The 14,621-nt window shown below is 39.4% G+C and overlaps 2 protein-coding genes across 2 annotated transcripts in view; one reads left to right on the forward strand and one right to left on the reverse strand.

Annotated features, from left to right (window-relative positions):
* The window catches only part of LOC139442375 (WD repeat-containing protein 43-like), a 35,531-nt gene extending 32,524 nt beyond the window's left edge, over positions 1 to 3,007 (reverse strand). Inside the window, exons 1-2 of the mRNA XM_071223176.1 lie at positions 2,808 to 3,007; positions 778 to 918 (exon numbers count right to left, since the gene is read on the reverse strand). Of these exons, the coding sequence (XP_071079277.1) occupies positions 778 to 918; positions 2,808 to 2,987 (321 nt within the window). The 5' untranslated portion in view covers positions 2,988 to 3,007. The remainder of the gene's footprint in view (positions 1 to 777; positions 919 to 2,807) is intronic.
* Positions 3,008 to 3,083: 76 nt separating this feature from the next.
* LOC139442248 (equilibrative nucleoside transporter 3-like) overlaps positions 3,084 to 14,621 on the forward strand; it is a 29,941-nt gene continuing 18,403 nt past the window's right edge. Inside the window, exons 1-2 of the mRNA XM_071223036.1 lie at positions 3,084 to 3,135; positions 3,446 to 3,684. Of these exons, the coding sequence (XP_071079137.1) occupies positions 3,572 to 3,684 (113 nt within the window). The 5' untranslated portion in view covers positions 3,084 to 3,135; positions 3,446 to 3,571. The remainder of the gene's footprint in view (positions 3,136 to 3,445; positions 3,685 to 14,621) is intronic.

A 14,621-nucleotide genomic window follows, 5' to 3' on the forward strand; every position in this document is an offset into this window, starting at 1 on the left:
ATATCGTGTCAGGATCAGGGAAATCTGGAGATGGCATGTAGGGTCTAGGATTAGCATGTAGGATGGGCAGGGCACCTTCGAAAAGCATGTACGTCAAGAAAGGGTATGTGGGGTCAAGGAAGGGCATGTAGGGTGTGGGAAGGGCATGTAGGGTGTGGGAAGGACATGTAGGGTGTGGGAAGGACATGTAGGGTGTGGGAAGGACATGTAGGGTGTGGGAAGGACATGTAGGGTGTGGGGAGGGCATGTAGGGTGTGGGAAGGGCATGTAGGGTGTGGGAAGGGCATGTAGGGCGTGGGAAGGGCATGTAGGGCGTGGGAAGGGCATGTAGGGCGTGGGAAGGGCATGTAGGGTCTGGAAAGGGCATGTAGGGTGTGGGAAGGGCATGTAGGGCGTGGGAAGGGCATGTAGGGCGTGGGAAGGGCATGTAGGGCGTGGGAAGGGCATGTAGGGTGTGGGAAGGGCATGTAGGGTGTGGGAAGGGCATGTAGGGCGTGGGAAGGGCATGTAGGGTGTGGGAAGGGCATGTAGGGTCTGGAAAGGGAATGTAGGGTCTGGAAAGGGCATGTAGGGTCTGGAAAGGGCATGTATGGTCCATTAAGGGCAAGTATATTTGAATGGCTTCAATGAAAAAAATGGCAATTACTGTTATGAGTAAGGCTTGATCATTTATCATACATAACCTACATTACTACAGAAACATGCCTGGTGACTGTACATTTTAATAGATTTAGAAATATTTAACACAAAAGTTTGAAGTGTTTACTTGTTACTTACAAACTGAGTATGGATGTCTCCTTTGGCAACACTGTACAAAAGAATGTTTCCATTGGTCGTACCAATTGCGATGAGGTCAAGATCCTCAATTTCTTCCATTCCTCCACTTGATTTCTTTCTTCTTTTTCTCTTTGGGGTACCCTAAAAACAACTCAGCATGTTAATCATACAATGGAGGGTTATCACGCTTTACCAGTGCATCACAAGTCATATGATACCCATTACGCCTAGCCATGTATTGATTCATATTTCAATGCTGTACTGATTTGTCAAAAATGACATTTACTATGTTTTGCAATAATTCAGCCTGATAACGACTAGGGCTAATATTAACCTTACTATCATAAAAAAAACATCCTGTAAGGCACACAAACTGGTTGGTTCAGATGATAGCAACAAACTCATCAGCATGGCAACATGTAACTTGGACAATATCATGCAAAAATGGCACAAACTGAGTATTGCGATATGTAACGTATCATGACTCAAGCAAGGTTTCACATGATGCAGATATGTGCATCTCGTACGCAGAAATGTATAGAATGGAAGCAGAAACAATATACTGTTCCATCAGGATGCACAATGACATTCAATCTATCTAATTCTTGACAAGAAATGTAAAGGCACTGTAATTATGGCAATTACCAAGGCTTACAGTAAACGACATCATTTTATTACTATACATGACTTTATTATTTCATGAAAGGACCCTTTGAATTAAATATTGGGGGTCACATGTATCCAGTTTTGTAAGGCAATGATTTAACCATGTTCAAGTATCGCCATATACATTAATATGTGAGTGAGCGAGTGAATGTGATTTTACACCGCTTTTAGCAATATTCCAGCAATATCAGTGGGGGACACCACACATTGTACCCATGTCAGGAATCGAACCCGGGTCTTCGTTTTAACCACTAGGCTACCTGACCACCCTACAGCAGAAAGAAATACGCTTAAAAGTTTCAAATGAATTTCTATCAGCAACAAACACTTAACTCTCATTTTTCATGTTTTTATTTATTTTATTTGCTAGTACATAGTTCTGACCACTAAGCCCAATGGAACTGCAGTGAGAGTAGAATCTCTCTCCTTCCGGAACACTTGACTACATCGAAATGCCGCTAAATGCAATAAACCAGGAGCTGTTATCTGTCAAGTTGGACCCGTGGAGATGAGGGTGGCCAGGCTCGCTAACTTGGTTGATACATGTCATTGTATCCCAATTGTGTGGATTGATGCTCGATGTCATAGGATTGTCTGGTCCAGACTTGTTTAATTACAGATCACGTCAAATAGCTGGAATATTGCTAACTGCAGCGTTAAACAACAAACAAAATCAAAGTTGAATGTTTCTTAATTACTCATCTGCAACAGAAATAAGCACTTGTACTTAGTCCATGCAAAACTGCCCAAAAGTTAAGATGATACAAGGACTACATGAAATTTGCACTTTTAAAGGGGTTTGCCATAATTAATCATTCTATAGGTGGTCGGTTTGCATAGTGGTTAAAGCGTTTGCTCGTCATGCCGAAGAGCCTGGTTCGATTCTCAACATGGGTACAATGTGTGAAGCCCATTTCTGGTGTCAGCTGCCTTGATATTGCTTGAATATTGCTAAAAGTGGCGTAAAACCATACTCACTCACTATATCGCTACTCATCAACTTCTAGAATGCCAACTAAACAATTAACACTGGCTAGGGTGGTCTCATGTGCACACTCCATCGTGGTCATATTCTGAAACCCAGCGAATATCCGAAACCCATGCCGGCTGTCGGGGTTATTTACGTGTCTTAGTTATACCCCGAAAAACACGCGTTATCCCTGCTCCACATGCTCTTAAATATTTCGCTTCATACACTCATGTATTGTTTAGAATACATTTAATTCATGACGCTTTATGTATAATGTCGACAACGAACAGAGGTTTCACATTTACGCAGTTTCTTGAAATCACATATACTACGAAGAATCGAAAGATTAACACTATAACAGCATATCTTCAGAAAAGTGGCAAATATTCATTACCGACAAGTGCCGTCCTGGGCCCCATGACAGACAACTGCATGTTGCTGACAGGTGAGAGCTTGGTGTGTACTCTTTATTAAGTTGTCCGGTTGATGAATCCCAAAGCTTAAGAACTCCGTCTGGGCTAGAATACACCAGAATTTCGCCATTCTGCGAGAAATCCAGGGGATACCCCGCCATGTTTCAACACGTGGTACATGATACGCATGCGCTAACTTGTGCCACTTCCCGTTTCATTCGGAGTTTCTAAACTGACGGAAAGACTCGAGGAGTTCCGATTGAGTATCAATATGGCGAAGTAAATATGGAGCAAAGTTCGTGTAGTAAGGTAATAGATTTGTGACACCGGTTTTCCTATTCTTTTCGAACCCATAAAGTATATTTTCGCAAACGAGCACCACATGATGATCTATTCTAACTGACTTAAACGTTTTAATCTGTTTGTTCACTTTTAAGCGTTATTTGTCAATAACAAAAACTATTTAGTTGGCATATATTCCGACAGTGACACTGACACAGTTAGGCTTCTAATTGACCTTTCGTTTCTATTACTAACCATTTGCACGTGATGTAAGCTGTCAAACAGCCATAGAAAGTTAACACTTTTTACTTATTCACATCACATTTTCTCGTTTCAGTGTTGATGATGCTAGAGATCTTTGGGATGATGATCAACAGACGATATTTATTTAATAGTTCCTGAAAATGATTTGGTAGATCTACGATTTTACAAACTTTGAAAGGTTGAAGCAACACTCTGAACGATGGCAGAATATGTAGCAGATATCACTGAGAGGGAGGCCTTGTTGTCACGCTCAGTGAATGGAGATGAAAGTAACCACAAATATGTACCCAGACGGCAGATTCCAATAGATAGGTGAGACAATGATAACCCTAGCAATTAATCATGACTGATCAGCCATGATGTTTCTCATGACAAAATAGTTTGGGTGTATTTAACTCTGTGGATGCCACAGGGACATATGTGTATCTCCTCTTAAACCTTCACTCCAACATGTTCTACAAAATACGCAAATGTGAACATAAAGACAACTTTCCACCATATGGGATAGCTTTACAAAAAACATGTTTTCATATGGTGCTTCTGAAACATCTCTTACATGACAGACATTTCACACTCAGTTACGATACATACACACCTGAAGTCCATATATATTTTCGCATCAAATGACAAATTATCCTTGTCACTATGAGTTTGGATTGGTCTACATGAAATAGGCAAAGTAAACGAACAATCATCTTCCCGATGCAAGAGTTTCTACTTGGCTATATCAGTCAAGTTTTTGGTCTTGCCCTTTCAATTTGACTTCTCTTAGATCAACCTCACCACCCTGTGTAGAGCACAGGTTATGCTCCTTGTGATGAAAACACGAAATCCAGTCAGATCAGTTCTTTTTTCGTATGGTTTCTAATAATTAGTGACCACCTTAGAAGACCACTAAAATGAACTTGGTTGATCACATAACAAATAGATTTGAGATTTCATCCCTCACAGACAAACAATCTGGCAGATTACCATTGTAAAGATAAACATTACTGCCACATTTTGCTTTTACAACAATAGAGGCTCGTGGTCTACACAGTATCAAGTAACACTGACCAGGTGGTGCTGGACATGAAGGTGAACTAATTCTTGCTCTTGGCTAATCCATCAATTTTATCCATAATATTTCCACAGCTCTTATTAATCTAGAAAAGATTTGCGTTAAATGTAATACCCTATCATTAGTCACTGTTCTAAAGATGATTAAAGATATTTACCATATTTTGAAATCTATTGCGAACAAAAACAATAAGACTAAGGTTTTGAATGGACTCTCGTTTTAAGTTATATGAAGTGAGGTGAAATGGCATTTAACATTGTGTTTAAGATTATTGCACTTATATAGTGACGTGCGTCCACGTGTATGCTTGTGTGTGGGACTGCTTGAACTAGTCCAGATTCATGCCGATTTTATAGTATTAGCCCACTGAGATACCATGCCGCAGTTTATCTTGAATACCCCACTCGGACACAGTATACTGACTTAAAGCTGACCAACCCTTGTTTTGGCCCCTTAATGCCGAGTGCCGGCAGGCTAACACTTAGCAGCGTTAAAAATTGGCACTAGTCCTGTAGTCCTTGACAAACTGTCCAATAGTTAGGGTATTTGCCCTTTTTCAGGGTTTTGCTATATGTTATCATTATAAGAACTAGCGGACTAAAACTGTTAGTTTCTTTCTCTGAACAAGTACTATACTATACTAAAAACGCCAAAAAAGTAACTTGGAAAGAAAAATGCAGTGTTTTACCTTGACCTACAAATCTAGGGGTCCAGGAGACTCCCCAAAATCTATTTCCAGAGCACCTCGAGGAAATATGAGGGTCCTGTAAAGTAATGAAATCATGTGGTGTAGTGTAAGATATGATAATTACTTTAATTACAGGTACTGGGTCAAGAGTTGGGTACAATTAAACTTAATATATTATGTGCATCCCCTGGGGTGCAATGTTGTTGTTTTCTGTGTCCATTCTATACATACCATGAGTACATTTGTGCATCGTGTAAGAGCCTGCAACTGATCCTTCCTTCAGGTGGCCATCAAGTGCTTACTTTGTACAATTTTGAGGGGACATAGTCATCCTTGACATATGATGACATATTTTTCAGAACATGCCAATAGATATGTCATTGCTTACCATGTTTACATGGTGTAGCCATGTTATTCAAAAGGATATGCTGTTCATAATGGAGCATCAATAAAGTTTATCAGCTTGTACCACTCACCTCATTTTAAAGTATTGTACCTCCATTCTATGATGATCAATACCCAGGACCATTCACTGTCATGGCTTTGTTGTGGCAGTTCAATCTCTCTTATCACCACAGACTTATATAGGTCTGTGTTATCTCTAACTTAGCTCAAAATGTCTCTTGCTCACACCAGTGAAAATGTCTCTTCTGGACACAAGTTGAGCATAGATCTGTGGTATTAGCTAGGCCCTAAATGGGCCCCATCCTTAAACATGTTAAATGGGCATCAGCCAGGATAGGGGAGATAACCCTCATGAGCATGCTGCCGGCTGCAAGCACATGGCATCAGGCACACTCTTGTACACAGCTACACGTACAGTGATTAAACACAGTTAACGAACAAAGACGTCTTTGTAATATCGCCACATGGTGTCAGAAGAAAGTGTTTGTCATGGCAAGCTTGCACATATCTCCTCCTGAGCAATTTGATGTCTCTAACCCAGAGAGATGGACAAGATGGATCCTTCGAATTTAGCGGTATGGCATCACCTCCAAGCTTGCGACAAAAGACCAAGAAACCCAAGTAAATCAACTCATATACCTGATGGGAGCAGAATATTATGACATTTTGCCGACTTTCACTCTCTCTGAAGAGGAACAGAAGAGCTATACTATAGTCAAAGCTAAGTTTGATCAGTACTTTTCCGTTCGCCGAAATAACATATTTGAGCGAGCTAAATTTAACCAGCGTGTACAGAGAGACGGTGAACCAGTTGGCAGCTTCATCACGAATCTCTATTCTTTTGCAGAAAACTGTAATCATGGTGCACTTCATAATGAGATGATTTAAGACAGAATTGTTGGAATTTGTGACCTCAAATTATCAGAAAAACCTCAGCATGACTCTGAATTAACATTACAGAAAGCTGTCACAAGTACCAGACAATCTGAAATTATCCACAAGCAGCAACCTGTGATTTGAGGCAATGTGTCTTCCAGAACAGCAAGTGGAAATTGTTCTCTGCTGGGTAGACCCGCAATTCAAGCTCTCAACCTTGTCAGCCGCATTGATAGTGTTGTTGGGGACAAGTGGAAAGACATGTTTCCTGAACTATTCACTGGGCTAGGAAATATGGAAGGTGAATATTCTACGAAGCTCAAAGAGGATGCTAAGCCTTTCTCTATTGCAACACCCAGACGTGTGCCTCTACCTCTCATGAAGAAAGTGAAACAGGAGCTCCAATCAGTGGAAAGCAGTGGTGTCATATCTTAGGTGGATTGTCCTACCGACTGGTGTGCTGGTATGGTTGTCATCCCAAAATCTTCAGAGAAAATCAGAATATGTGTAGATCTGACTAAATTAAACGAGTCCGTGAGGAGAGAATGTCACCCTCTTTCTGCTGTGGATCACACACTAAGTCAGTTGAGTGGAGCTAAAGTGTTCACAAAACTGGGCGCAAACTCTTGATTCCACCAGATTCCATTATCCCCCGATTCCTTACTACTTACCTGTTTCATCACACCCTTTGGCCGGTATTGTTTTAACCACCTACCTTCTGGCATCTCGTCAGCACCCGAACATTTTCATAAGAGAATACAACAGATTCTGGAAGGCCAAGATGGGGTTGTGTGCCAGATGGATGATATCCTGATTCATGATGAAAGCGAACATGATCAGCATGTAGCGGCAGCCTTGAGCAGATTGTGTGATGCAGGTATAACACTTATTCTGGAAAAGTGTCAGCTTTCAAAGAATACGATGAAATTCCTTGGACACATAATTGACAGCACTGGCATTTATGCAGACCCAGACAAAATTCATGCCCTTACCAGGATGAGGTATATGCCAAAAGAATATTTGTCATGACACCACAAGATCTACATTCAGAATCAGCCCCATCCATGCAAGCCATCCATGTACTTAACAAATCACAAGACTATTAAAAATATTTTTTCATAGGTAGGGCAGGGAGAAGTGCTATAGGGAGGGGAAGTCCTGGTGCTACAAGATGTTCAGGATGTATTTTCAATGGCATGCACAAGTTGAGTGCTGGTAATATTGCTGCTTGTTTAAATCCTGGAAGAATGGTGTAATTTGACTGACGTCTATCTTTGGCATTATGTCATTCGAACAGTCTCAAAGGAAAGCTGTGGTTGCAAATGGGTGTAGGGTATATATCGCAACAGAAGAGTGTTGTTATACACTGGATAAGCGAGGTTGGCACACCACATGTGATGTCAGTTGACTGGCTTGGTCAGCGCAGATGAGTCAAAGGAAGACAAATTGAAAGGTTACCTTTGAGATAATTGTGAAAACTAGCTGTATCATACTTTCTCATGAATATGGTGCAAAGATAATTTATTTACATAAGAAGATATACTAGAATTGACTTATTCCACATGGACCTAGGGAATTCTTTTGGCATATGCTATGCATACTATGACAAGGTTCAAGGTCAACATCCCGAGATAGAATAATCTAACTGATAAATTTGTGGTTGCACTTAATTAATGCATTTATCATTGAACTTTGTATAATCAATGCTCCTTCTTTATGATGGGGGCCCTGCTTTGCTAAAAGGGTTAGTCATAAAAGTGTCAACGCGCATGTTGGGAATTGGCCCTTGGACAAAATCGACATCGTCTTGGAACATTTTCTGCACAACATATAAACAACAATTACACAATGAGGGGAATACCTGCTCTGACAACACAAACACAGCAATGAGAGGACCTTCCAGCTCAGGCATACATGAGGTGAGCGGAGCTCCAGCTCAACCTCAGGACGTTTCCTATGAGCTGCACATCCTGCTCGAGGTTGTCCCGACACCAGCGCTCGGAATACCAAAATGACTAACAGTGTATTGATAACACATACCGGTATATAGAAACGAACAACAATGGACAAAGACACAATGACATTGCTCTGGACATTGGATTTATGGGCATGATGAACCGACACAGTTTAGGGGATGATCAATTAAGTCAGTAAATGTCATACTATAAATAACAGTAATTAATGTGAAGTGATATGGTAGCCCAGGTTTGCTGACAGTCAATATACAATGAAATGCTGGTGAGGATTAACAACAGGGATTAGCATCTTATAAATAATGGCAATTAAGTTCTGGCTACAGGGTCATTAGCCTTGGAATCAAGTGTTCTTCAGACAATGGTTGTCCCAGATCAGTCGCTGTGACAGATGTGTACAGCTATCAGCTGAGTTTACTAGAATTGCATGGGTTTGTGAGCTGTAACAGTTGCTTACCTCATCTCATTAAAACCAACACTACTGTATCAGCAGACCATTGATATTACTGACAATGATTGTATTAATTTCGTTTGGTCTGGTAGTATGGTCTGTATTATCATCACAGTTGCTATGGTAACTATTGGAAAAATGTAATTCGCAATCAGGAATTGAAAGGGGCACTAGCCTGTTAGCCCGGACCAGTTTCGCTAATATTGAAGGTATTCGAAGGGCTAGAAGAATTTCAAACATTTGGGGGGTATTGTTATGTGTTATCATAGATCAGGCCAGTAGAATTTCTTGGCTACTTTCTATCCCTGGCAACATGGGCAATGTGATGCAATGGAAAGTCAACTGAATGGCAGTCTGGAAACTATTCAGCCAATATTGGAACTAGACACAATGGTGGAATGAGTGAAAACAATTGCTAAGTGGCATTTTAAGTAAATGTTGTCAATGATGAAACTGAAATTTTGCATGGGAGAAAGCACCACAGCTGTTTTGCGGAGTTGCATCCCTTAGCCTTGCCAGGATCAAGTGGCTTTATCAAATCCCAGTCCCTTGCCTTGATTTAAGAAATGAACGATGTGTGGGTGTTGTTTATCATACAATATAACACTGCAGTGACACTAAACCATGAGGGGCGCAGTGCTTTATTGTACGATGAAGAACGGCCACAAGTCGGTTATTTCTTACATGAGATTTCAGCATTATGTACAGACTTTTTTAGGATGTTGATAAAACGTACAAGCTTTAAAAATACATTGTAGTTACCTTAATTTTAATAATTATGACTCCCTGAATAGAATCCGACACCAGCATTGTCGGACAAGTCCATTTTATGAACAGGTGGGTTAAATTTGCAATTTCCCGCATATTCTCACAATCTGCACGTCGTTTATCTGTACCTTTTCTCCCAAATCCGATTGTCATATCTCTCCCACATTTGAATGTGATCGTTCAGCCACTGTGAGGCAGTATTACATATTCACAACGCATGTGTATGGATGTTGTTAAACCATAAACATGCACAATCACCCAATTCCGAGGCAGGAGTGTGGGCACTCATCCATTTCCTGAGGTAAGCACGTGCTTAGTCAGCCAATTCCATTTCATTGCCGTATTGTCATCAGCAGCTTTTTTTGTACCCACCACCACCCTCATCTCCACCTAGCTCATTCTCTCATGTCCCATTGAGTCATACCTACAGGAAACACTCCTAGGGTCTTGTCTGTAGTTATCGTTTTTGCATACTCATCAATCACATTAACCAATGCAGGTTTTATAAGATTATACATTGCTACATATGATACACCCAGAGCTCCAGATAACTTTTTGAGCAATTGAGTTTTTACATTAGGGTTTCTATTTTAATTGGGTTATTACATTTTTCATTGGGTAACCAATATTTTTTCACTCATTAATTCATAACTCTATTGGGTTTCCCCCCAAAGAGTGAACATTTTAAGATTTTAAAAAATGAAACAATGTTTTAGATGTATGTAACAATGATAACTATTCTAAATATATAGGCTTGACTCGGAAATTAAATTAGCTCGTAAATGTGTTTCGGAAATTAGCTCCTTTGTACGCATGGTGAAAAAATTGCATTGGATTTACGTGTGCTGATTTTATGCATTTGAGTTTTTCATTTAATGCATGCGTTTCTTTACGCTAGTTAATTGAATGTAATTGGGTTTTGAATATTTTTTGGGGTATTTTACACAACACTGCTTATCTGTAGCTCTGGTACACCATTCATTCATGTTACTTCCAGTTTTGTGCTCTTTTTGTGAATCTTATCACTGTCTGTTGCATATCGCACCATATATCGGTTTCTCATTGTGTTGGGGATTATACATTGTAACTGGTATCCAACTGATCATGTGGCACTGATGGCACTTATCCACATTACATCGTGTGGAATACATCACCCCCATAAGTTTGTCACATACATTCGATCATTTCAACCATATCGTAAGTTTGCCATCGAGCCTTCCTGTCGACCAGGACAAGTAGTCAGGATCAGAGACTCCAGCTTGCCAGGGTTATTTGGGTTATCAACAGGCTACCCTGTCGTGGGTGGCTGCCTGTCATATTGAAGCACCATCTACCCGGTTGCAGGCAGGTGCTCCGTCACGTTTTTCGTCCATCTAGCCAGGCTACCCTGGCGACCAGGGTCAAGTGGTAGGGGTCGGAGATCCCTGCTTGGGCAGCCTGGCTGGAAACAATGCACTTAGAATCTCCCTGCTAAATGTTTATATTTTGTAATAAAAATTTAATTCTGAACCTGTGATATTGTGTATGTTGATTATAAATATATCTTTTCTCCTTATCTCTCCCATTTTTGGATGCGATCACTCGGCCTCTGCGTTTATCATGTTTATCTGTGTACACCAGTTACATCTATGGGAAACAACTTACTATAATACCACTGAATACTAGACACTTCCCTCTCAAACATAATGTCATCCAGTATATGACGTCATCAAGTTGCGAGGGCATATTCAAATTTCCAGAAATGATGTCATGATAGAACAATGTTTTCATTGTGAAATTAACCACACTTTGTTCTTTATTGCTCTTTGCGATTTATCAGCAGCTGTCTTATATACAGATATAATGTTTAGTAGAAGTGTTCAGCGCAACTGACAACAATACTTCTGGGCCCTTGTCATATGCATTTCCCATCAGCTTAACTTGTGCCTTTTACCACTTTGAAATGTTTTTAAATTATAATTTTTTATGTTTCCAGATAAAGAATTTGAATAATTTGCTTTCAAACAAGTAGCATTTCTTATGAATATTTCTGCATGAAACCATTATCTTTGCAGATTATAATTTGCACAAAGTGATCTTAGCACTAAGACTATCGCAAGCCTTTGTTAAAGTATGGGAGTTACGATCATCTTGGAGATACGACTATCGTGAGCCTAAGTTTAAGTATGGGAGTTAAGATCTTAACCTAGACTATCGTAAGCCTATGTTAAAGTATGGGAGTTACGATCTTCTTAGTGCTGTGACTATTGTTAGCCTATGTTAAAGTATGGTAGTAATGATCATCTCAGCGCTAATTTGACTTTGTGCATGTGGGCCCTGGTGGACAGGTTGATATCATAGTTCTTGTTCATATGCAGCAATATCTGTATCTACAATATCACAGAAAATGAAACATTGCCAGGAAATATATTTGAATTGTACCGTTTGTTAATATTGATGCAAAATATTGTTTATGTTAAACAGGATGATAAAATGTTTTCTCATGTATGTGATCAGAGAAGGCCAGTATCTACAGAACTGCACCACCTGTTGCCTTGTTAGTAACCTCAGAAGCATTGCTAATCGCTTAATTTCTAGTCGGCAGTTATACAGTGTCATCCCTGATCAGAGTAGGGAGCTAGGCTGTCAATTAGTATAATCATCAGGTCCCTCTTACAAGATAGCTGCTGTCTCAAACCACAGCTACATCAGTACTGATACAGTAGAACAAGGATATATAACGGAACAAATGGCCTTCTGCACTGATGAAGAAAAGCAGATGTTAGTCTTTCAATCAGGAGACAGTTGCAGAAAAGACAGAAAGGACAGGTATTTATGAGGCATTCCATTGTGGAATCAGTCTGAACTGGATATTTGAAGCAGAAAAAAACTGGTATTAATCTACATTTTTGTGTGTTAGTCTAAAATGAACTTTCAGAGCAAAAGTTATGCCAGTTTAGACAGCCGTCAGAATTGGCATGATTAAATGCATGCAAGTGCGAATTACACCTTGTGGTGAAAGCTAACTATTGTAAGAAAGAACTTGTTTAATATTTATTTCTTTCTGTTTGACGATTTGGCTTTCAAGTCTACGATTCTCAGCTACACCAGGGCTCACTTGCACAAAGCGATTTAAGCACTACAACTAGTGTAAGCCTATGTTAAAGTATGAGAGTTACGATCATCTTAGCGCTAAGATCGCTTTGTGCAAGTGGTCCATGGGGGGATCGGGTAACCTGGTTCACACATCACGCTTCAGACCCTGGTTCGATTCCCGACATGGGTACAATGTGTGAAACCCATTTCTTGTTACCCCTGCTGTGATGTTGCTGCAATATTGCTAAAAGTGGTAGTAAAACCTCACTCACTCACTCACTCACTCAGCTACACTACTTCTTATCATCAACAAATCTACAATAGAGCACTTCCATGCACAAAAGTGGAGTTAATCACAGCAAGAACGAGCAGAACGTGGGCAGATTGACAATCTGAACACGTTTGATTCAAGTGGTTTGAACACCCTTTTTATTATCTTCTAACTCCAGTTTTATTATGTAAGTTTGTTTACCCTATATAGATACCTCAATTTGATCTCAGTCACCTGAAGACTATATCTCAGTTTCATGGACATCAGGAATGTTTAAACCCTAAGTGCAGATTTTTGGATAATACGATGGCTTGGTCGTGTTGGGTAGTTCTTCGATAACAATAGCAAGAAAGAAGATGAGGCTTTAATGCTTAAATTGACATTATTACATTAACTCATTGTTAAAATACAATAATAATCAAATAATTTTGAAATTAAGAAACAATGAACTTGAATATAAATAAATCCTATTTTTGAACAAATTTACAATTTTGACCCAATTTGCCTGCTAAGGTTACTTAGTTTGGAATCCAAGATAACACCCTGTTTGTATGTAATAATGTTTAATTTTTGTTGTTTAAACACCCCTTTGATGTCTTTCATGGATCTCAGTCTTACAGATAGTGTGATATATAACCAAGTATTGTACTATGGTCATGATGGTAATATGAAGCATTTCACCAATACTTTGATAATCACCATGCTATCACATGACTCGTATATTGAATGAAAGCAATTACATTATTTGTGTAATTGGTTCAATAACCACCATTTATTAACATATTTTTTTAATGATATTTGCATGCTTATTTAATTCCATTCAATTACATCTCTATAGTGTATGAGTTTTTCAGATAATTTCAGTGACTACAGATGGTCCAGCTGCAGATTAGGCACACGTTATTTGTTTCCTGTGCTGTTATGTGTTGTGGTTGTTTGTTGTGCGTAAATACATTCAAAAATTGACTTTCACTTCATTGGAGTATGAACCTTCATGGAGTGAGGGTTTTTTTCCCGCTTGCCTCGGTTCCACAACTTTCATCATGTTCATGTCTTTGGGTTTCATTTCTAACCAGCATTTTTCCAACTGTGTTTTCCTGTTTTCGGGGAACTAATGTTTGAATCTCGCAGCAACTCAGACGATGTCATTAGAAACAGCCGCCTTCTCCAAGTCATATTCCTTCTGGTTTGTTATAGTCTGACTGTTGCAGTTCTTCTCACCTCTTGCCTTCATTGACAGGTCCTTTGAACATTGTTTTGATCCTACTTTCCGTTGATCGGCTACTGACTGTGTAGGCAGGTCGAGTTTTGTGCATAAATTAAACGATCACCTGATTCATGTCACACCACAGCATATATTTCTACACCTGGAATGTTTATTAATCTCATCATTTTTGTCTTTTGATATATACAACTGTTTTTGTTTAAATTATTGTAGATAAAACATGTTTTATGTTGTTGAATTTAATCATAAGCATTGACTGTGTATTTTTTTGGTTCATTGAGGTATGAATCGAAAAACCAGTGTGCAAACTTTTGTAAGAATCCGCAACGTAAAAAATACAGTCAATCCTTAAATTACATGAGAGGTGACATTAACGTTTATATGCTCAACATGCCCTACATGAACAACTTTTGTACACAACAAACTTTCTTTACAACAAATGTATTTAGATAATATC

This window comes from Haliotis cracherodii, unplaced genomic scaffold (genome assembly GCF_022045235.1).
Source record: "Haliotis cracherodii isolate W230 unplaced genomic scaffold, xgHalCrac1.p SCAF_5, whole genome shotgun sequence".
Lineage (NCBI taxonomy): Eukaryota > Metazoa > Mollusca > Gastropoda > Lepetellida > Haliotidae > Haliotis > Haliotis cracherodii.